A 25510-nucleotide genomic window follows, 5' to 3' on the forward strand; every position below is an offset into this window, starting at 1 on the left:
TGACAGGCTGTCAAATGTACAATGTTTAAAATTACACTTCAGGTCTCTCTGAAACTGCAGCAATTTTACAGTGGGTTTAGAATGCAGTTTAATAGTACGTGTGTGGACAGTTTAATCATATACGCTTCTAAATGCGCACAAATGTACCCGTTTTTGCTCTTTTGCGTGCATCGGTCCGAGCAAAATATGAATTTTACTGTAAACAGCCACGATCGTTCCATCCTTGGGTTGCTACCTGACAAAATTGCTATTTACTGTTTTTAATGCCATCAGCCAAAAACACAGTGTGATTAACAAGACGAGAATATAATTTTGTTTACAATTGAATCAGGTTCTCCATGGAGTTTGTTCTCTTTAATCTCGCAGATTATCGTAGATCAATTAAGGAATCCTTTTAATCATCAAAAGTGAAGACAAACGCAGAAAAGATGATGAAACAGTTTGCTTAATTAGACTTGTTAGCATGCGGCTTGAACACACTCTTACGACACAGTGTGTGGTTGATTGTTTGAACCCCTACACAGACTGGGTTTCATTCATCATCGGTGTGCCGCCGTGTGTCCGCCATGCCTGAAATCGACGAAAGCTCATCAAAAGATCTGCACTGGAGAAACTGCCGCAGGCTCCTAAAAACCTGGGGGAACTTTCTCTGAGAAAGTTCAAAGGTCAAAGTTCAAAATCACTTCGGGGTGTGGATACGGCATGCTGACATATACAGTGTGATGATTCGTGCTGCTCTGATGTGGTTTAAATGCCACACTTCACATTAATGCAATGTGTGAATAATGTTAACAGTTGTACAGCCCAGACTGCTCTGCTTTGTCAAATATCTGATTAGCTAGCAGACTTAAGAGAATATTCCAGCCTTTTCCAACCTAATCTTTATCTACCACATCTATAGTTTATGGCCTATTACTAGACAGTAATTATGGTCCATTGCTACAGACATTTTGCTGAACGGAAAACCTGCTGATTCAAAGGACGGGCAGTTGTTGAATCCCATCAATAATTGCTTGAAATACACAACTTTGCTTGGAATTCAAAACTTGAAATTCAAAACAGCGCTTGGGTAAATGCCTTAAGATAAGACAGACATGGGGAAAAAAAACGACTCACTGAAGCCAGTCGTGTTCAGTTTTATCTTACACTGTAAAAGGCAATTGCAGTTCTGCTCGCATTTCCTGAGGTCCTGGGTATCCGTGCACGGTCTGGTGTATTGTGTTTACAGAACACATTACCACAGAAAAAGTAGTCTTATCCCAGAATTTATTTACAGTTGAAAAGATTCACACGTTTACAGCTTAATTGACAAGTATCTTTGAAGTACTCATGAAAGCATATTTCACATGGATGTTTGCTGACTGTCCCAACAATTGCCCTAAGGCTTTTTCATTATAAGTGTGGTTTGAGTTTTCAGTTTTACATTCATTTCTAAATATGGGCAAATGCCTCCTAATTATTGTCTGTGGTAATCTATATGCTACAGATATTGTAGATATTATATTTAAACAGCCTTTGTCAAAAAAATTATCCAGTTGCATTTGTTCTGAGAAAAGAAATGTTATTTATCCCGAGTGCTAGTAACATAATACGCCAAAAGGAATTTTTAGCACAGTGATGATCTTAACCTTTGACCTGTATCAGAGATACCTCATTGAGGCTGGCAGTAAAATGTAGCGTATCTTTATTTATGTATTTATTAGAGCTACGGACGACATTAAAAGCATTTTACGTGCGTTTGATTTTAATGGCGTCATAATTACAGCCGGCCACTTGTCCGGAAGTGCATCCTTATTAAGCAATAAAATGAGCGAACCGAGTACCGCGCATGAAATATATTCCCTGTAGGACGGAGCGCCACACTTCCACATGCTCTTTCCTCACGGATAAGGAGTAAAAGCAGAAGCAGGGAGAACAAGTGCATTGATTGCTTTAATGAGATGATTCCTGTTGGTTTAAGCTCTCCCACAGAGCGACTCTCCACAGCTCGCGAGTTTCCCTGCAGATAAAAAGACCAGCCTCTGCAAAGCCAAATCTCGTGATGATCCTTTTCCCGCGCAAGGCCAGTGGCTCCACGGCCGACTTTTTTTTTTTATCACCGCCCATCGTAATTCTGCTGTCGGAATGCACAGAATGTGTACACACCAGTACTCCGTTCAGATTTGGACTGTAATATAAGTCTTACAGCTTGCTCTCTCGGTGCAGGCCTGATAAGTAACATGGCAAACCAGGAAATCTGAAGCAATACGAATCCCCCCCCCCCCCCCCATCCCCCCAGGGTTGAAAAGCTCTGCTGTTTTCCAGTTTGTCCAAGAGCCTCACGGTTTGGAGAAACCATCTGAAGTCAGACTGAAGCCAGACAGCAGCGTCTATCATCGCTTTACAAAAGTAACTCAACACTCTCACAACTAAAATATAAGATGAACAACCACTTAAACTTGGAGTCAGGGTCTTACTCCAAGTTTTATGAATACAGAGCAGTTCCACAAGATCACTCATGCAATTTTTGGTGTAATGAATAGACTATGTTTTATTGAGGCCTGTCTGTCTTTGTGGAGCAATTGCAATAATTGCTAATGAGCACTCCTCAAGTAGACTATCAATCCCCAGACATAAGTAGCAATATTTCATTATGCTTTCTGGCACTCAGCTGAACTTGAGTCCGTGTAACTTTGAGTTATGTATTATCTGCAGTTTGGCGATGTCGGACCGAATTATTTCACCGTGCACTACAATTTGTAGCATGTTTAAATCTAAATCCAACTACGAGCTAATGTGATATGCAAATGCAACCTTCGCGCGCCACTACGGGGGGCTTCCGCGGTGTAATAAAGTGCCCCGGAGAGCATGGCACTGAATTAAAAGCAGGAAAAATCAAAGAGCAAACAAATAAATGAAAAAAAGGTAACTTTGGGGAAAAAACTCTAGCTTTCTACATGCTCATCATAGCATATGATTGGCTCGGTGAGTCAATACCTGGCCTGAGCATGCACTCCAGCTCTGCTGTCCCTTATAGCTGCCATCTGTTCTAAATAACACGCTCTGAAAGCAATCTCTGGGCTGACGATGTGCGCGAGTCACATGATGGATGCGATCGAGTGTCCGTATCGGCTGTTCTGTCGCGCTCCCGTGTTGTCGTGGGACGCCTGACACGCGGGCAGCACCGGAGCAGACGCTGAACAGCTGCGGGGCTCGGCCGTCCGCGGGTCGGCTGCGCCGCCGAGATTCATCGCTTCACCCCTGGGCCCCTAGCTATCCGGGTCAGCGTACAGAACAGACGAGATAGAGGCCTTGCGACTTTCCCGCGTCACCCGCCGACCAGACGACAGATGCGTTTGGCTGTGAGCGCGGTGAAGGTTACCGGGCAGAGGGCATGTCAGGCACAGCGTCAGGCTGCAATTGGAAAATGCGCAATGAACATGGCCCAGGCAATTAAAACGGCATTGATACGGGAGGACTAATGCTTGTGAATTACAACAATACTGTTACTGTGCTGAAAGCAGATAAGTGCCGCAAAGCGCAGGACAGAGCTTCGAAAAAACAACCTCCACGGGCTGAATCTTGGGATCCGAATGGCCATCTGAGGAAAGGAGGTGTGGGAGGGTTCGGAAGCTCCCGAGTGTATCATCTGTTTAAGACGATGGCAAAGCAGAATAACTTTAGTGCGCAAACGGAAAAAATCAATAACACCGCTTTGCATTAAAGCTGCAAACGTGCAGGTCAAGTGGAGAGCCCTGTGCTTGCACACATCCAGAATTACACATTTGCAAGCTGTAATTCTCTCTGGCATACACCTTTGAGCATTATGCATATTTGCCTGAGGTGCGTTTGTTTGCGCGTGCGCACGCTCGACGTGCGCCCAGATGCGCGATGCATCATTTTGAACTAGCTAACGTTCTATGTTATTTGCATATTGCCTTTGAATTAGGCTGCGACCCAGCTTGATCTAGCGTTTAATTGAGCGTTTAATCAATTTATCCTATCCAGCTGTGCAGTCTACTGATGCCGCTTGTCGTGTCTCAGTCTTTCTCGGCCTCCCTGATTCAAGCCAGATGCGATTCACTACCTGCTTCCGGCCCATTCCAGCATCTTTGATGGTTTTAGCATTCGGAGCCTCCTCACTTATAAAAGAGCGTCTTCTACGAGTAACGCCAGGTTCAGATTCCTTGAAGATTGAATCCCTTGCGGATTTACTTCCTATAATCTAATCTATTCCATGCGTGTGATCCGGCGTGCTCGCGGCGCGTGAGAAGTGCTTATGTTCCCAGCAGACGTTTGCATATAAAATCCATTTACGTCTCTTTGCTGGAGCTCAGAAGATCTGATCAGCGCAATGGCTTGAGGCCAGATACTGAGGAGACTGGGGCAATGGAGGGGAACGTGGAAGGAAGGAGAGACAGACGTGAGTGTTGGGTGCGTTTTGGGGACACACGGGCCATGAACTCCCCACTCACCACTCACGACCTTTGACCCTGCTTCCAGAGGAGTGAGCCTGCAGACCACACCAGGGCCACCCACACCTCTGTGGGCACGCATCCACATTCCACCAGCAGAATAGAAATTTCTGGATCCCAGTTCCAGTGCCTTAACAATAACACGCAAGAATGCTAAAGAAAAAAACAGAGGTATGGATAGATCGCAGATATTTGTCCATCGAATCGAAGCGCGTTAAGAAGCATGGACTTCAGAAGCATCTGTTAAGAAGCAGCACGGAGCCAAAACTTTCTTTGTAGGTCTTTATTGATTGGAGAGTGCCAGCACTGATCGCGAGGCTGGCGGGAGGCTGATTCAGCCTCAAATCTTCCGCAACACGGCGACGCTTGTGGAGAGCGAATTCGCACAGGCCTTTGGAGCCGGGCTGACATTTCAAAGCCATAAGGACCATAAACATGCAGCGGGGGGGTGGGGGTGGGTGGACAGAGCTGGTCACAGCACACACCCAAGACAAACTGTGGAGCCCGGGAGACAGGTCTACAAAGACACAGCCCAATGGCCATTCCCAGTCGGCTCCACGGGGAGCCTCAGAGCATAAAGAAACACACACACACTCTTTCCAGGCAGAATTTCAGCCAGGGTTTTTTTAAGGACAGCGTGAGGCAGGCAAAAAAGTATTTCCTGGCTTAACCTAGCACCTGGAACCAGTCTCAAACTGACATGGGTATAATGAAAATGACGTCAGTCCAACATATTTTGAGAGGGGCGCTCCCCAAACCATGAGGGGAGCTTGGCACATTACTGAGATGGTGTGTCACTCCCAAGTTTCTGCCACACATCCACCAATCACACACCATGATCACTTCCCAGATCACAATCACCTGCTTACTTGCTCACTACATGCACTGGTCACCTTTCTGCTCTGCACTATTTCATCCCACAGGTCCCCATACCAGGCACTGGGCATAGCTAGCCCGTGTTCTACTGGCACGCTGCGTCCAAAGGACCGTCTATCTTCAGGAGGGCTACTTTCATTTTGGCTTCATGGCCTTACCCTCTGCCGGTTCGCCTTTACTTGTCTTTGGGTTTTATTATCGACCCCATCTCACCCTGCCGCTCACGCCTCCATGATTCGCTCAGCTGCGATGTCACATGGTGTAAATAAACGTTCCTGCCTCCTTGTCCTGCAATGATCTGGAGGTAGACGGGTTTAAAATCTCCAGCTGTTACGCTGGAGTTCAAATATAAATGTCTACTGTATATGCATTTTCAAAAAAAACCTCTTAAAAACATGAATATATATATATATAAATATATATATCAATTTTTGTTTTCTTGGCCCACACAATGAAGGTGGGTATGAGCTTCTCTGGGCTTGGGGTTCATGGCTATAAGCTGTTTTGGTTTTTTTTTTCCCAGTGTAAAAAAATAGAAAAAAGTCATTTAAAAAAGGAAACCGCCAGCAAAGCGACTATCTAATGAAATACTGCCTTCTGCCATCAGATTGCGTTTATCTGCAGGTCTGGGAGGGCACGGCTTTGTGACCCAAGACAGGACCATGCTGTCTTATTAATACAGTCACGCAGGAACGTGGGACATCTCACTACGGATGTTCACACACTCGCACACTTTATGACCTGTTGAATAAACATTACTGTCCAGCTCTTCACTGTAGCTCAGAAAGCACACTTTGGCCAGCGTCATTTTAAGCCGTAACCTCTGCAGTAGCACTTTTGACTTACGTAATGATGCATAAGGACCACAGACTAAACACCTTGCGTAATGGGCACCTTTCCACTTTACGGTTTGGAGAGGTTTGGAGGGTCTCAGGAGAGAAGCTCCTTTTCAAGTTTAGTTGATGATGGCAGGCACACTGTTTGTGGGGTAGAGCACTGAACATACGCGCGCCGTGTGCAGTGTAGCGCACTAAACATCCACAATATGTGTGCAGTGTAGTGCACTGAATATCCACAATATGTTTGCAGTGTAGTGCACTGAACATCCACACTCCGTAGGCAGTGTAGTGCACTGAACATCCACAATATGTGTGCAGTGTAGTGCACTGTATATCGACACAATGTTTGCAGTGTAGTGCACTGAACATCCACACTCCGTAGGCAGTGTAGTGCACTGAACATCCACAATATGTGTGCAGTGTAGTGCACTGTATATCGACACAATGTTTGCAATGTAGTGCACTGTACATCCACACGCCGTGTGCAGTGTAGTGCACTGAACATCCACATGCCGTGTGCAGTGTAGTGAACTGAACCAGTGCTGGAGACTAATTAATGCAAATATGCATTCTCAGAGTTAATGATCAGAGAGCAAGTCCTCAGCAATGGTGCCAGACCGCAAGGCTTGCTCAGGACCAGATCTCACGCTTACTGCCAGAGCGCACGAGCACGTGCCTCATGTCACACCACTTGCTCCTCAGGGGCGAGTGGGTGTTTGTGCGCGAGCGCCTGGGGAGGTTGCGTAGACGTGCGTGTGCACGACTATACGAGTGCCTGTGTGCATGCGTCTGTGCGCTTGTGTTCATTTAGCACATTGCATGATGTTCCTCCGTTTTCATGGCATTGCTTTGGTCATTCAAGTCACAGGCTGAGCTGCGACTTTGTAGTCCCTCAGTGGGAGCTGACGCATCAGGCTCTTCTGCTCTGCTGTTTCCCATGAGCTCCAGGACTGATATTCTCAGCCCTTTAATAAAGTAAGAAGACGAGTTTAAGACTCTGCCGCATGCATCCGGCAGGGCCGAGCCATGAGCCGGACTCTCCTACAAGCTTTCTAACTTTTATAGGACATGAGGATGAGAAATGTGTGTGTGTGTGTGTGTGTGTGTGTGTGTGTGCGTGTGTGTGTGCATGTGCACATGTGTGGGTGTGTGTTTTGCTCTTTTGCAAACATTGAGTTCAGGTACATTACTGGAGCCTGACATGGCATCACCGATCATCTAGGCAACAGCTGATTGGTGGAGATCATCAAGCCTGCTGTCGGGCGCATGACGCATGGCTGATTATACACGCCATGTCTGGGTGTATTTTTAGTTCCCGTGCATACACTCTGCCATCCTGGCGCAGATTAAAGATCCCATACATGCACGCGAGCGAGAAACAGAGTGACACGCACTGCTCGAAACATGACAGGAGAAAAATATAAGCTCGGAGCACATCGCACTATGACTGTGCACATCGCCTACAGGAAACAGGAGCAGGGATGAAACTGTTCACGCAGTCCCATGAAGTACATATCCATGGTTTGCGATATGCCAGGGGGAAAAAAAAGGGCTAGAATTTTGAAGTCTGTCAAAGAAATACACACTGACCTACTTTCATCTTATAGGAGTCAAGGACATGAGTAATCACAGTCCACGTCACCGACTGCTGGCCTGAATAACCGGGGACATCCATCAGGAGAAATATCAATACGTTTGAGCTACTGATTTAGTGCACAGTCTCCATAACTGGGCCTCGACCAACATTCCGGGATTCAGATTATCCCAACAGAGTGAGCTAAAATATTATAGTCTATGTAGTTTTGCAGCGCTAACCCTCATTCAGCAAAATGTAACATTTATTCAAATTGTAAAACAACAAAGGTCAAATATTATTCATGTTGCAGGCCATAAATGAGAGACTGTGGGTGAAATACATTGCTGTAAACTTGACAGTAGGGTTTTGCAGTGAGGTTTCCATACAAGTCAACTGGCAAAGTCTCACTTGGCAAACTTGTCAGACATGACACAGCTGGTACAACTGGAATTTGGTACATAAGAATGAAGATTTAAACTAATCCATAAACAGTTAAATGTGCTTAGTTTTGAATTTTTAAACGTCTTCAGATTTCAATTCCAGCAAATTCTCCCCAGTGTTAATCCAGTTGGTTCCACATTTAGTCTTTGTTGTTAGAGTTGATGCATTGTGCTCTGTATGTAGCCCTATTTGTTCTAATTTAATTATTACAGTATTACTGCATGCTTTATCATGGTGCTGGTGACTAGGTAAACCACTGATGGTTAATGTCAAATTAAAATTACACTAAACGTAGGATATAACGCATGTGTGATGGTGCCCCCCTGCCGGTAGCCTAGACAACAATGTCTGTGAGCGTGGTGTTTGTTCGTTTGGCCTTTTGTGTTACACGTGTCTCTGTGTTCTGGCTTTTCACCATGCCTCCCTCAAGTGCTGTGTGCTGCGCCTCATCACCCAGGGCTTGTTGCGTTCTCACGTCTATCCTTTTGTAAGCTGTTTGTGTTTCTTTGACCGTTGGTGTCTTTACGCTGGCTTCCTTTTGTTCCTGTTAGTGCACGTTTATGTTCAGTTTCAGTTTTTTCCATTTCATTGCACAGTTGCCAGACTGCAAAAAGTTAGCAAAACAATAATGACACAGATTGCAGTTATTAGCAAGCACATATGTAATCAACCATTTGAGGCCCATCAGCAACAGGTATACATATTCTTCTATATACTATATTCTGTATTCATGTTTTGTTTCTCTGGAAACTGTGTACTTTACTACAGTATCTCTACATCTCTTTTATATATATATATATATATATATATATATATATATATATATATATATATATATATATATGATCTAATCAGGCTACTATGTGCTGCCTGTGCTTCTCAAACAATACCTTTGCAATCCAAATCCAAATGGAGTAAATTTGGGCTTAATCTTTACCTGATGGCATCTTTCTCTTTTCAGTGTTCTTTGATGAACTGTAGTGATTCGACAGTTGAAAAGATTCCTACTTAAAAGTCATGTGCATGCAGGTCGAGTGCAGCGAGAGTATTAACATAATGCCACCTTGACAAGATGTCTGATGAGATAATTGCGTGAGACAGTATGAATCACAATGTGAGACTTTGACGCCTTCACTCAAAAAGTGCACGCTTTTCACGCCAACATCTGAAACGGATTTTGGAACTTATTTTAAACATTAGAAACGTAAAATGTGTAGCAGCAATGAAAGGATTAAATTTCTTTCACTGTGACTTTCAAAAGGCACCAGGGATTGGTAGGGAGAAGAACCCAGATTAGTGATAGAGCAACCACCTACTGAGAAATGTTCTTATATATACATATATATTTCTTGTGCCTGAAAGGGTTAAACATGCCTTCAGCGTCAGATTTTGCGTAATTTGGACTGTCAGCATTAATGAAATGTACTTATAGAGGAAGTAAGACAGGGGGGAGTCTGTGAGAATCACAAATCCACAGAGCCGCTGCTCTGACTGCAGTACAGAACCCTCAAAGAAACTACATGAACATGCCTTTTAAGTCTCTTCTCCATCAGAGAAGACTTCAAAGAAGGGACATCGCTACTGACAGACTGCTACTTTAAAGAGCCATTGTTCTTACTTTCCCAGGCACCAAGAAGAAGAAAAGTATGACGTGAAAATGAACGTGTTGCCGTGGAGAGTTAAAGAAACCTCTCAGGCGCCGGTCTCAGCTCCCAGGTGTTTAACCTCAACCTTCTCTCTGATCACATCACATTCAATTCAGTGTTTGTCAACAGGTGTGGGTGTGTGTATTGTGTGGATGGATGCATGGATGGATGGATGGATGGATGGATGGATGCATGGACGGATGGACAGAAGGAAGGAAGGAAGTGGTAGCTTCTGATTTTGGCTCCCAGTGACGACAGGTGTTCACCTTTGACCTCCACTTGCTGTTCAACAACTTCAAATATTGAAGTCATGTTCACTTAAGCTTCTGCCGGGTTGGTGCTGTTTGGTTCAGGTGTGCCCAGCTGTGTAGTGGAAAAAGGATGTCTTCACTGTGCCGTCTTTGGGACATGAGCTAGAGGAATCTCATTTAAAAATGTTTGTGCTTACATTTCTTTTTTTTCTTTTTTTTCAGAAATAAGACTCATAAGTATTTTGCATTAATTCTGCTTTTATTTTTGTTATGATAAATTGCTAAACTGTTCAGATATAATGGAGTTCGGTATAAAAACCCTTAATTACCACCAAGGCTGTTCTTCAAATCACTAATGTTGTGTGCCCGAGCTCTGACATTTAAAGCTACACTCTGTAACTCTGTTGGTGGTGACAGTATGATGTCCTTTTCAAATTCACAAACATAGCTATGAATGACAGAAGCAGTCACCTTTGGTCAGGGTTACATCTGTCTTTTCAGTGCAATTTTTCCAGACTGCCAGTGTGACTTCATTTAGGTCTCACTAATGTATCCACACGTGACCCTTGCGTGTGACCTCTGTGGTCAGATATGACTTCAGAATCAGAATGATTTTTCCTGCACATTATTACACTTCAATAAAAAATGATCCTGGGTGTTTTTATTGCTGTTGTTCTTAACTGCCTACACCTACAGCAAACAGGTGTTGAGGAGCATGCAGTCACAGTAAATGCCCACACTGAACTAAGATCCGATAGCAGCGCGTGGTGGTCCACTTCAACATGCGGACCTCCACGTCAGAACCCAGAATTCCCACCCTGAGAGAGTAACCAGCTGACAGTTAATGCATCCCGGCGTAATCAGACACACAAGGTCACATTGAAAAGACAGGTGGAACTCTGGCCAGTAATTTGTTTTAATGAAAATGAAATCAAAACCCATGTACACTGGCTAATCTAATCTGAATTAAATTGGAAAAAAGAGACCTAACTGAGTGCAAATGCAATATAAAACTAATATAAACAAAAAGGGTCTCATAAATTAGAGTTAAAAAAATTTGAGGAAAAAAAAGTCTGGTTCGAAAAATCCTGCTCTCAAACATCTACCTAACATTCATCCCTTCCTCCTCCAAGCTCTTAGTAACTTACAGCCAGCCTATGGGCTGAATGCTGGGGAATTTCAGGACATTACAATTATCAAAGCATTTGCCCCACATGCACAGTAACTAAGCCAGTGACCTCTGCTCTGTGATCCGAACCAGACAGTTAAGCCCTTGCGCATTAGAGCCATTTCACACCACAGCCCTCATGCAGACAAGGTCTCCAGCTCAGCCTCATTAGCATGGCATGTTTCGTCAAATTGGAATTCCTCTGAATCAGCCTGCATTTTTTGTCTTCACCAAGCATCGTTCAACTCGTAAAGGATTCGGTCAAAGTCAAGTGGGCCTCTACTATGCCACACATTATTTATGACCAATCGGAGAGAATGATGCCCATGTATATTCATAGGACTTGTTTAGGCAGGGCTTTATGTAATAAACATCACAGCAAATAGGTCTCACGACTCTGTTAACTGTGCGGGGGGGTCTGGAGAGCCCAGGGTGTCCGGCGGAACGTTACATCCCGCCCGTTTTAGAAATGCATTCGCAAAATCTATGACAGGCCCGGAAGCCCAAGGCTGAGGTCAGATTAACATCGTGCAGCTGCCTCCTTGAGATGTGGGCTTGGACCCTCTTATCAGGTTTGCTTATGAAGCAATATGCCAAGACGGAAGAAAGGAAAGAAAAATGTTGTTGCACTTTTTTTGGGGAGGGGGTTGTGGTGGTTGGGGATTGTTGTGGGTTTTTATTAAACCAATTCAGAGATTGTAGTTCACTGCTATATACTTTTGCACAGTAACAACTATAAAAGCAGTTGCAGAATACATATAGGGCCAAGCTACTTGAACCAAGTGTAATAAAAAAGATAAAATATATATATGAAAAAATCAACTCAGATGAAGTTTTGGTGCCTGAATCGAAGTTTTAAGGGCCTGCCTATATCTCACAGGTACTGTAAAAGTCTGTTTGTGCATATTAACGTATTGAATAAGCGCCACAAGACCCATTTACTTTGTCACAACAATATTTAACACTGCAATATTTAAACAACAAAATCTGAAACCTCGGCCTATGACACGGTGTGTTATTCTGGGAAGCGCTTCCAAAAGAATTCCGTACTTATCATGGGGTGGACGGCCCTCTCCCAGGCATACTTCGAACATGTCAGTGCACTCTGCCAGGAAGGCATGACCCCCGGAGATTAAGGCAGCCCGCTGTCTGTCGGGAAGCGAGGCGAATGAGGCTGATGGATGCTCAATCTGTAATGGGAAGATCGGAGGCCCACAGGCTTTCTCCCTCCTCAGCCGGACTGGCCTGGTCAGCAGTCTGCTGATTAGGATGTTTCTGTAACATCTTTCTTTACGGTCTCCACTTCCCACTCTTTCTTTAGCTTATCCGATCGCTGCTCATCCGTGAATCAGCAATGCTTCCCCTGAAGGGAATGTTAGTTTGTACAGCAGAAAATGGTAACTTCCCTGTTACTTGGACTCCTTAACAAAACACCCAGCAGATCCACCATGAGGTAGCAATCCAATACGAGACGTGTAACCGAGTTTACGTCCGAGAAGCAATCTAGACTGCTGTCTCCCTCATGCACAGATACTTTTCCACTGGGGATGAATGGACTGTTAGTTTAAACTTCTGCTCCATCACTAAAGGTTAAAAGATTTTAAGACCGAACACGATGAACTCCAAAACACCAAAAAACACCAGCGGGTGTTTATGTTTACGGATAACAAAAGCCCCCATTGCTTTGGGATCCAAGCAACCGCAGTTTAACCACAATGCAGCTAAAATCGCTAAAGCCACTATTTGATAAATTGTTTGCCAGCCACAAAGTCGTCCTCCCCTCCCTGACGTTTTCCCTCCAGATAATCCCACAGCAAACATACCACACGTCTGGCATCACACGTGTTTGTCCAGTAAATTGCAGTGGAATATGCAGCAATATTTCATATAGTGTTATATGCATTCAAAGCACATACATCAAGTAAGAATGTCTCCAGTATCTCCAAGGTTACAGACACGAGAAAAATAAATTTACTCCTAGTAAATGGTATAAACTATATGTGAAAATTATATATATATATATATTGTATTAGATCTTTCTAGCCCATCAACAATGGTGTGTTCTGGATATTTTTTGGGTTGGGCCATTCTCAAGCCAGCAGTTACACTGACACATGTATAAACCAATGCAATATTTCTGCACCTGACAACCTTGTATTAGCCCCACACACCACCCAAAATAATACCCTCTATGTCTTCAATGGTACCGTGGTCAGAAACCAACCAGTGACACATGGGATAGAACGGTGCTGACAAAACTGCACATGTCAACAGCCTCTAACTGTAGTTAATGTCCAGTGTGTTTTCATCTAGATGGCTGGTAAGTGTTTATCCTAATTTGAGGTCCATTTTATGAGTTTCGTTTACAGTAATGAAGCAATATTACTACACTAGCATGTTTACGCGCAACACACGAGTGTAAGTCGCACTAACGGGTAAGCTGAGGAGAAACTGGGTAGAGACGCTGGGGGGAAAGTCGCTTGTGAAGCCTGCCGAGTGATGACTGACCGACACCTTCACTTACCACGCCAAAACCACGACTAAGACTGTGGCTGTAGAGTACACCTGTAGCTAGCAGGGCTACGGGATTTCAAGGTAGGATTACACTATGTATTTTTGGCTTAAAACCCCCCATTTATGCTTGAAAAGAGAAAATAGACATATTTTATGTGAACGATGGTCAGAAAGTCAACATTATGAGAAGCCAGTTAATGTTTAGTAAATGCATTTAACACAATTTGGTCCTGAAACTGTACTAATTTCTAAAAGAAATTGAAAATAACGATAAACATAAACTGGCCACATAGAAGCACATCTTTGGACAAGGTTTTATGTTTTATCCAATTAAAGATAAAAACCTAGATATTACAGCACGTTAAACTCCATTTGATTTTATAGTGTATAAAGCACATAATAAAATGAGATTCATATCTACAATTATTTCATGCCATCAGCTGTACTGACATTGTAAGAAGAAGTTGTTTTTGTAAACACATTCTCAAAAAATACTTTTAGCTCACTGGCCTAATTGTGTAAATAGAAAAAAAATGTATATATTTATGCCCATAAATAAACTTTAATTCACTAACACATTTACACGACAAAAACCTTCATGACTGTTTTCTCTGCCGACACGCTAACGAAAACAGTTGAAGAACTGGGCTGTAAAGTCACAACCGCATAATAATTGATATAACACACGTAATACAATACTGACTGTATTACCCCAGTGCAGTGTGTCCAGATCAGTCTAAAGCGCTAATATACGCTAATATACGCGGCTTTCGAAGGCCGTGGGTATCTCTGTGCACGCGAGCAGCGAGAGGGTCAGATCTCAGCATGATCTCCAGAGCCCATCTACGCCGAATGCGGAGAAGGAGCTGGCAGCCAACTGATCTGCATCCTGGATGCTGCTGGATGCAGCTCCCAGCACCGACATCCAGCGATTTATGGACATCCAGACAAGCGACGTTTGTTTCTCTACATTTCCTAGCACACCAAAGGAAAACCTAACACGTAATTACGCATGTGTTGTGCAACTGGGAGTGCTTGATGAAAATATATGAGTGCCCCAGCCTCTGGGAATGAGTGGAGGAAATGACAGGGAGGGTGCACTAGAAAGACAGGAATGAGCGGCGCCGTGCTCTCATAATCTCAGGACATTAGAAGGTGTTTTCTGGTGCTGCCAGCACCATTTGTATGTGCATATTAATATGACAGACGCAGAAGAATGGCTTGTTCTTCCGAAAGATTACAATCTGTGATTACAAAAGCTTCCAAATCCCTGAATAAGATGGTAAAGATAACCAGCAGCGTATGCGTAGTCTACAGGCCCCAAACCACTGAGACCCAAGCGCATGAGCGTGGAAGACTGAAGAAAAGAGCAGTTTCTTTGTCTGTTCTTTATTTTTGTTATTAGTACGTGACACAGTCGGTTGTCTGGTGGGAAGAGAACATTTTTTGAAAAGCAACATGTATTATGTCCTCTTCAGTTCGAAATGGTCATGCAGTAATTGCCTTTCTGATTGAAATAAAAATTTTCAAAAAACAAGCATTGCTAAGAGCTGGTTGGCACATTTTGGACACACAATACACAGATTCAACAGCCAGACAGGGTTCATTCTTCTCTAATGGTCAAATCAATTGCAGTCCGTTGGTTTAGGTGTATAGCGAAGGGGAGGTGGCTTCATACCCGCTTCTCTGCGCTGGCGTGACCGAAATGTCAGCGGACCGCAACCCCTTCAGGATCATCACAGCAGGCCACGAGGAACATCAACACGACAGCTTCAATTTAGCTCCACTTGTGTTACGGGCCACTGACACATTTTGGCCTTCGACAATTTATGCATCTGCGTCTAAGATGTGGAACATGTACAGGACACAGCGCTTGTTTTCAGGGCTATCAGTGACACAAAGCACCGTTCAAGCTGACGTATAAATGACGACTGACTTGATCTAGTCTGCGGCTATGAGACAAACACATGTCGCTGGGAACATGCCTTTCTCTATAATGATTCCACTCTTGCATAAACATATTACATAACCCTTAAATGGGGGCGTCATCAGCCAGCGATTGGTGGAGAAATGAGCCAGCCATGCCCACCCCGGCCCTGCCAATATCTGTTCTGATTTGCTGTGAGCCAGAACCAGCTGTCACAGGCAGACGGATCATCTCTCAGAGCACAGCTCTTAAAGTCCCCGATCGGGGCTGCTGCCTCTCTCCAGATTAGCCCAGATGGAAATGGAGGCCTCATCTCACAATCCTGCATCACTTAGCGCCCTGCGAGGGAGATCTACGGCGCGGAAATGACGAGTTCGACGCAAGATAAGAGACACTTAAGCGTTGCCCTACACAACGTGTCTGAGAGCTTGGGTGCAATCCAAACTCTGGGTTCCACCAGCAAGGAGAAGAAATATGATGGTCTGAATGATTACACCGAGCTTTCACACGAACATCTTAGCTTGAACTTTGGCACAGAGTACTGGGGAAATGTTCCCCTGATAAAATGTGAGAGAAGCTAAACTTGTGCATTGTTTATTGCTCCGCATGAAGAACTGGTGGGTGGCCCTGTCTTGTTATTGCTATATAAAATGGTGTGAAAATTTAGAATCACACAATAAATTTATTTTTCATGTTATAAAATGTCACTTTTGTCACTTTTAAAGACCAGCAGAATTATGTTTGTGACAATTCGAAGTTGAAGCAAAATATATATTTATATAATATATATTTGGATATACAGAATGCTTTATGTGCAATGATGCAACAAATTCACTGCAACAAAATTGCCTAGGTCAACATAGGAAAAATATTAAATACATATTAAGTATTAAAAATACTAAATAATAACTGGTATTAATATTGTTTAGAGCATGGCGTCATATATTGGCTCACCCACTTATCAGTGAATGGCGGTGCTCAGATGTTCCATGACTCTAAAACCATTGCGCAATGAGCAGGGATTAAAATATACCTTTTGGAATAATAAGTTTAAAAAAGATATATCCCCACGACATCAAGCTACAACTAAGCACCCACCTGCTAATGTCCCTTCAACTCCCAACACACCAGACTGGCTCTGTTTCCTGTATAACGGCTCGCCTGTACCTAGACGTATTTAGCTAAATTAGCGAGTACGGGAAGAATTTCAGGTGGGTTTACGGCAATGCGTGTTATTAAGAGAGAAAAAAAGGGGAAATAAATAAATAAATACAAATAAATAAACAGAAAGCGCAAACGCAACATTTGGCGCTCTATGTTCAGAGCAATGCATTTGCCTAAACCTCGACTTTGCTGTGTGCAAGGATCAAAGGGCACGTGCAATAGCGCGCTCGTCTGCGCATGCCGAGCACACCTGCTCTGTGCACAATGAGTAGACTCCGGCTTACTGGAGGTTCATTAAACAGCGTGGTTCTGCACTATGACCTGTTTGAATTAACCCTGAATACAATGAGAGATTTAGATCAATACGAAAAACCCTTGAGAAATCAATGGACAAACCACTTTACCTGCATGACCAGAGCAAAATAATATAAACACGACTGCTAAAATAATGTGGGTTTTTTTTCCCCTTGATCGTGACTGGAGATCTGAAATCCTTGTCAGAAAAGGTAATATGTATTTTTGTAATGATAATTAGGTATACTTATGCATGGATGGAATTCTAGTTTCTATATTACAAATCCTGTGTATGTACATATTTTTAGCACTAAATATGTCTGAATTCCATCATAAATATTCTTTGGTTTTGACTGTGAAAGCGATCAATTAGGTTGCAATCCAGTAGGTCCTGGGAGTTTTTTGTAGCTATAAAATGCATCATGATTAAAGGACTTCCCCACTGTTCCATTTGACTTGAAATACTTAAGACACTCTGGAAATAAACAGAGCGAGAACTGGTCTAAATTGGTCCAACAGAGCCCCAGAAATCAATCTATGGTTTTGACCCCAGTGAAACTTTCAGAATTCATGGCCTAAATACCAGAACCTCACAAGACCCCCAAGCAGTATGTCGGACCACAGAGGGTGATGCTTAACAATTTAGCATGTTCTTCTTCTGGGGAAAGAGTGAAGCCAATGAGCTAGAAGCAGCCAGCTGCAGTCTTTGAATACCATGTAGTAGATAATTTACAAACAGAGCTATCTCAGGAACCACAGAACACTGGGTTTTTTATTCACTGTCAGATTGATTGATTGGTTGACGGGTGGTTCTTCTTATTATACTAAAATTAGGAAAATATTAGCTGTGTCTCAATGTAATGATAAAGAATATGATCTGATGACTAGCATTATGTACAAAATTGTCAAAAACAGTGGTACAGAAATGTGAAACCCCTTCACCTGAACCAATGATGTGAGCTATGCCTCTAGCGCCACCTAGATGCTGTGAGTGCAGGTACTTGCTTTCTATTTATTCCTGGCACAAGTCACCCACAGGCTTCAAGCAGTCAACATGAGCAAAGAGAACTCAGTGGTTACCTGCCATTCATATGTAGTACGACAGTAACTAATGCGCATAAATTAGAACACATTTAAATATATGCTTGCCAACACTGCTTTGTATTTACTAAATGTCACAGCAATCGTTGTACTTGTCTGTACAAGTTTATACCTGTTCTAGTAGAAACATTAGCAACGTTAAACGATAGATCTGTTTCCCCTATAATATCTCCCATCTTAATCAGGTGGTTCTTTACTGGGATTTAGTGATTTACAGAGTGTAAATTCTAATACATCATAATAAATTTCTTGTTTTGTCATTCTTCTAATTTAACTAATGTTTCGCATCATCGAATCATTAATGATATTTGTCATATACACTTAGTGCAGCAGGAAAACCCAAACATTTTAAAGAAGATTTGCATTTTAAAGATATCTCAAGCAGATTTTGCAAGTGTGTCATTTAATGGAATTTAATGTATTGAATATATGTTGAAAATCTAGTAGATTATGTAAATGTCATGGAGTATCACATAAGGCATAATATAATGAAAATATTCAAATCTGAACCCATAACACACATTCAGGCATGTCAGTTGAGTTTCAAGCATTGCTTATACCACTATATGTTCATGAGGCCTGGGTGATGTCCGTGGCCTGGGCTGACAACGTCAACATGCGTTTAAAGACAAATACACACAGCATCACTTCATTTCAGACCGTTCAGCCGACTTCAGCCGACATAAATTCATTTCAGACCGTTCAGTCAAGCATTGCTGTGCATCGCCCTATGAAGTGCGAGGGGGCTCGGCCGATGGCGTGTTGTTCAACTGCATCTTAAGGACTGATATTCCAGAGTTTAACAATAAAGAAAACTGGCCACAGGTCACTGGTTTTTTGAAGCCCGTGGAATTGGATTTCCTCTCTGCCACTGGTGAAAGTGCTGAGCCAAACCTCTAAGAAGACACTGCAGAAAACAGACGCAGTGTGGCGTAAGCAAGCAAGCAAGCAAACAAACAAGCACTAATAGTTACATTTCTCAACTGCAAAGACACGTTGTGTCTGCTGCATGGTAAAACAACCTTTTGGCTCAGGTAGCATTCAGTCAAGAACGATTAACCATGCACTGTGTACAGTTCTGCAAAGGTAAACAGTGGAGTTTTCTCTGCTGGAGGTCGTCCAGCTTGTCAGACGCTGTGCGTTTCGTCATTTCTCCGTTTGTTCGACTCGTTTTCAGTTGTTAAAAAGGATGGGGAGTAAGTTTGCACATTAGTATGTATAAGTAAGCGTTAGTATGCTTAAGTGAGTATTCTTAGCAGGGCTGTTACTACTCAAAATACTCATCAGTGGCTTCTTACCCCAAACTATTTATTTATAGTCCTGCCAGAGCTCTCCAGGTAAGTTAGAGTAGCCAAAGACCTGAAGTCATGGGCATCGAGAAGATAAGTACCACCCTGAGTAAACAAATCAGTGTGTGTCATCCTGAGCACTGCAAGTGGGATGAGTCAGAGGTCAGACCATAGCAGACTGCCGGACTACTGGGAAAATGTGGTGGGAAGAGTAAACGACTACGTGGCCCGCGTAGTCGTAAGGAGTGGCGCTGCATCTAAACTCGTGCCGGCATGCAGAATTTTCCTGTGTTTTTTTCCCTGGCAGGTGACATGACGAGACGTCCGATCCGTGTGCGCTCACGTGGCATTAAAGTTCTGCATCTCACAAAGCTGGAACAACTACTAGGTTATTAGTGAACACACTGCAATGGGCTTTTCACGTCTCGAAACAACCACGTTCCCATGTGCATTCAAATTCGGATGTTACAGAAGAGCCGTGCATTCAGATCTTTCAGCGCTCACCTAAACATCGTTCTCTGAAATGCAGAGCACACGTCTGATTTAGAATATGCCTAATGCTCTATGATCATATGCTGCATACAGGTTTCTCAGGCATCCACGCGTCATCGCACTGGAAATGCTGAGATACCAAGCACAATTTGATGCCGTGTGTACATGGGACCATTATAGCAACATCCGGATACGTTCGTCAACATATTGATAGTCTAGCATTTCCACCAGAACGCATACATACGTGTTTTTCAGCATCTGTTTTGGAGTAAACAGTCTGTTCCCGTGGCTACCATTACAGGGTGGAAAAGTCCTGCTGCTCTACTTTCCTTACAGAAGCTCCAGTTTGACTCTAAAAATGCCTTAAATGACAAACTTGGGGTTATTTATCCAGACTGCCCTTTAGCCAGAACTATTAGTTATTACAAGGAAACAGAGAGCGCATGTGAAAGTGGTCAGTGAAGAGCTCTTTGGAGATGATTCCATGGGGGTGGAATCAAAGTCCTGATGCATTAAAGCTCTGTAATGAGGGAGACGGGTAGGCTGAAGTGCCTGGATGGGTCCACAGCCATGAGTCACTGGATCTAGCAGCACCGTTCCAATCAGGGAACATGGCGAGGGGTGGAAGGGTTCACGGCCGCCCTCGGGACCGTTCAAAGGCCAGGCGGCGCGGCCCCGTTGACTAAAACGCGAAAGACGCCAAGACGGCAGGGGAGTAGACAGTTGGGGGAGGGGCTTCTCAGAGGCGGGACTTTGGGAGGGTTCAAAATCAGGCTTTCTGGGTCAAGTTTGAAAAAACAAAGGGGTTTTACAGTGCTTTATTCTAAGGTTCATTTCACAAATGCCGGAATGACACTTTTGGTACTCACAAGGCTCACCTAAATAACCTCAGGAACATCGTTATTTAAGGAAAGAGTGAATATTTGAAATGTTTAAACTAACAAAATATTTCTCTGCAGATGATTTTTTTTTAATCATTTAATCTCTGAGAAGAATTACCACCCACACTAGTCTGTTGAACGATTCTGAGCTCCTAAAAGCTTGAAATATGAGATCAAATTCGTGTGGAGACCACAGAGAAAATACAGTTCCTCCAAAAGACAAATTTACTCCAAACCCAGTAAAGCTGAGAATGTCAGATTCTTTGTGCAGATTGAATTATTTTAATTTTTCTTCTTAAACCATCCAGTGTACACACGTCAGTACATCAGTGCAGGATATGTCATTATATACATTTTTTGAATGAGCACCTCTACTAGTTGTGGACATTGCTTCTGAGGAAAAGAAACACCATAAAGAATTCTGTCTATTGACCATATTTCATGACCTAAGCCATATGTTTGGACTCGACTTCATTATCGGGGCCCGCAGACATCTTGCGTAATGCTTTAATTACCCTTGCTTGTCTGTAAGTTAGCTTCAAAGGATGAAAAGATAACACAAGCGGTTATGACGCCCCTCCACACGTATGCCCGTTCAGTTGCCAAGGCCAGTCCGTCTCCTTCTGCGCAATAAACTCACGAGACGCAAGCCCGGCCCTACTGACATTCTGCCCATCGGGTCTGCTTCATTGTTCCCTTCACCCGGCTTTTTCCAAATTTATGCCTTACAGTTTGGCAGCCCGGTCATAAGTGCAGACCCATGACTGATGCTACCTGATGACACTAGCACTAATGGCTCACGTTTGTGCGCATGGCCCGGCGTGAGGCTGGGCAGGGGGAGCCATCAGCATTGCGCTCCAATCGCTGCTGTCCTCATTGGAGCCACTGAGAGGCCAAAGTCTTTGATGGATCCCAGGCTTTTAAGCTTCCAGCTCTGTCATCTCGCCAGTGCCAAGTCCTGAGAGCTCCATTTATAGCTCTGGTCAGAAAATCAGAGGATTGAGGCTGAGGTCAGAAACTCAGAGGATTGAAGGGGTTTTAAAGGAGAGGCAGGGTAGTGCACTGCATCAGAAGGAGAGGCGCGAAGGTGAGCGCATGATTCCCGTAGACGTGCGGCCTGCATGAACGGCAGGGGTGTAGATCATTAACCTTCATGCAGAACGTACGATCTGACCCAGCAGAGGAGCGGAACTGTGTCAATGACACCCAGAAGGGACACAGCCCATCAAGAATCCCACAATGGTTGCTTTCACATCCCATTGACATAAGTGATGACTTCCAAAATTCAAGCACCGAAACAGAGATGGTGTAACTGCATGATGCTGAGTGAGTATAGAGTATAATCTATAATGAAACCGCTCTACCTACGCTAACAGCAGTGCTGGGACTTGCAAATAAGGCAACATGAAGCCATCACTGAATATTCTGTTTGACAAGCTTTGAAAGATTGCTGTACTATGTTTATTTTTCTAGTGCCAAATCTCGAGGAAGGTCACATCTAGTCTCTCTGAGATATGAGTGCAAAGGTCAAAGAGTGATGATCAGAGTCCACAACGGCAGTTGTCGGTGTCTGTATCAGAAGCATCAGTAAGCCTAAGAATGATGGATCTGCCGGGGATGAACTCTCTTAAGAGCGGAAATGGGGTAACCTGCAGGGTGGGACGGGGGCAGGCTGCTGCGCTCTCAGGAAGCCCTCTCCCCCGTAGCACACCGCAGGGCGTGCCGAGAAGGTCCAAAGGGCATTATTGGAAGTAATAAGGGTTCGACCTCATTAAAATGATGGGTGAATCTGTGGCACTCACTTTGAGGTGTGGGCAATAAAACACTGGAAGGATGGAGCAGAGGGTGCAAGCTGGCACCATGGCTGCATACGGAACCGACTTGCTTTGTTTCAGTTAAGATGAATCGCAGTTATGACGGGTATTTTGTACACCTGTTTCATTTAAAGTTGGATGATTAGCTACATAAAAAGCCCGCCCAATTTTCAGGTCTGATTACCTGGTAATTACACGGTGACTAGGTTTCTATATGAAATGTTGCACTGTTTGCTGAGGTGGAAGTGTCCTGTTTACTTATGGAATTGCTGTCGTCACTGGCAACGCTGGCTGACTGTTGCCTGCTGTGCAGTTCTGGTGCAAGTTCCTGTCTCTGGAGCAAATGATTACATGCATGGTACACAACATACTTCAATGTGGCTTTAGATTTTTTTACATTTCTAAGATAAAAATATTCACTTAATACTGAATGTAGCTAGAATGACCATCTATGCATTAATGCTCTCCTTTCTCTCTCTCTCTCTCTCTCTCTCTCTCTCTCTCTCTCTCTCTCTCTCTCTCTCTCTCACACACACACGCACACACACACACACACGCACGCACGCACGCTCGCACGCTCACAGACACAAGCAGCTCTAACAGCATGCAAGCATGCATCCAACAATCTGAATCTGTATTAAAATTTTGCAAAAAAAAACAACAACTGCATGTTCGTGAGAAACCCCTGGTTCTCGAGCGGCGAGACAAACATATATCGTGAGATTAGCCTGCCCCCTGTTCCCTCCACCAGGCACGATACTGGTCTGGAGCACGCACTGGCACGCGCGTCGAGATCATTGAACCATAGCGCGCGAGTCCCCGCACGCTACAGCTGTCGGGATGACAACGCTAAGGCTGTTCATGCACGCATGATTCCTTGTGCACTGTGTACAGATTACGCCCCAAAACTTGCCATCGTGTACAGTGCGTTAGGCGCTTCGCAGGCTGGATTATTGCAGCATTTGACTTGTCTGGCGCTACTAAGTGGAAAAGCCGAAAGCGTTGGGATAAAGATCAATCGATAGGCAACAGTTCCCCGCCAGCGGCGCCGTTCCCCGCCTGTTCTCGTCATTTTTACGCACCCGTTACGCACCCGTTCGGCCGCTTGATGAAGGCGCTGAATTCGTTAAAATGCCCTTAAATTACTTTGGCGACTGACATTAAAGGTTGCCGGAAGAGGTTTTGCAACGGGCAGGCTGGTTCCACGATGGCATGAACCTTCTTCATCGACTGAAACAATATTTCCGAATTACCGAAAGGGAAGTTTAGTGTTGAGAGTTGCCAGCTCGCGGCTGCATTATAACAATCGCAGGCAATTTGAATAATGTGTCCGTCGGCATGTTCAAACATATCTTTCCTGCGATGCCATTTCAAGGAGACAGTCGACCTTAAACAAACTTTGATGCTATTTACAAAACATGTTTACATGTTTACGATAATGTCGTATTTATTCCTTCGCACTTTAACGACACCATCGACGAACCCCGCAATTTGCAGTGATTATTCGTGCCTTCCATGCACAGGAATAATCGGGTTTTGTGCAACGACAGGTGACGAGCCTCCGATTTTCATCAAAACGCCCGAATATTTCGACGTGTAAGGCGAACCACTTTGAAAATGGGCATTAAAGCAGCTTTTCCAATGCCCGCGGCTGTGCCCTGTCATTGGAGCCCTACCCAACGATGCCATCCCGCCGAATGCCACGACAGACTCGGAATATTACGAGGATCACGAAGCCCGCCGCATAAAACCAAGCAGCGGCTGGCGACAAGAAGTTAAATCGAAGTGGCATGAAATATAATGGAGTGCAAGCCTGTGATAGATCCGTGTGCATGGCTCACAGTGCTTATGTAGAATATGCTTTTGTATGAATCCTAGATGCTTTAGAGGATGGGTAATTGTTTTCATTTAGGCTATGCGTCGCACACGGTGCAAAATTGTTCCACGTACATGCACGTTACTTACCGAAGGCTAAATCCAATAGATCTGCGCACAACAGAAAGCAGAAAGACAACACGGTCATTTTCCCCATATTTTGCAATAAATCCCAAACTCCATTGGCGTTTACATGCTCCCCGTTTCTTCTCTGCGTAATCCCCACCATTCCAAAGGTGTGCGATCTGGTGGTCCCCACAAACTGTTCATGATGCAGTGCAAGTGTCGGTGGGAATGTGAAGTTTAAAATAAATACTGCTTCGAGGAGCCGGTAGAGATGAAGAGAAAATGATTTGAAGCCGCGCGTGGAGAAACAGCTCCCCGACGCACGACAAAGCGTTTCGCAAACGGCGGCGGTTGAGGATTAAAAAATAGATATAGATTTGGATGAAAATCTGCGCTCTTCACTCAGGGGCGCTCTCTCTCTCTCTCTCCCCCCCCCCTCCCGACACAGACACACGCACATCCAGTCACTCCTGATCACTCGCTCTTTATTTCACACAATTTTCCTTAATCCAACGCTGGTTCCGAACCCTTGCTCCCTAATTCTGTCCACTAAACCGATTTGCTTTCGCGGATTTGTTGGGTTTTTTTTCAACCCACTTGAAAGGATTTTTAAAGATCATTATAACCACATACATGATTACACTTTTCTCTACATTACCCGCAAAGCGCATAGAAAAAAAAGAAGTTTAAACTGTAACAACAACCATCAAAGACAACGTATTGTCCTCGACATAAAATGTATTGATTAACTATTTTTCTTCAGCTAAAAGTGTCGTTTGTGTGTGTACGCGTGCGCAAGCACGTGTGTGAGAAGAGAGGAAGAATAGTGAGGGGACGTTGAA

General features: G+C 43.9%; 1 protein-coding gene across 2 annotated transcripts in view; it reads right to left on the reverse strand.

The window, feature by feature from the left end:
- Positions 1 to 25080, reverse strand: part of igsf21a (immunoglobin superfamily, member 21a) — a 158550-nt gene extending 133470 nt beyond the window's left edge. For both annotated transcript variants that reach the window (XM_035520667.1, XM_027023908.2), the window contains exon 1: positions 24693 to 25080. In XM_035520667.1, coding sequence (XP_035376560.1) covers positions 24693 to 24831 — 139 coding nt within the window. In that variant the 5' untranslated portion in view covers positions 24832 to 25080. The remainder of the gene's footprint in view (positions 1 to 24692) is intronic.
- Positions 25081 to 25510: the final 430 nt, after the last annotated feature.

This window comes from Electrophorus electricus, chromosome 20 (genome assembly GCF_013358815.1).
Source record: "Electrophorus electricus isolate fEleEle1 chromosome 20, fEleEle1.pri, whole genome shotgun sequence".
Taxonomy (NCBI): domain Eukaryota; kingdom Metazoa; phylum Chordata; class Actinopteri; order Gymnotiformes; family Gymnotidae; genus Electrophorus; species Electrophorus electricus.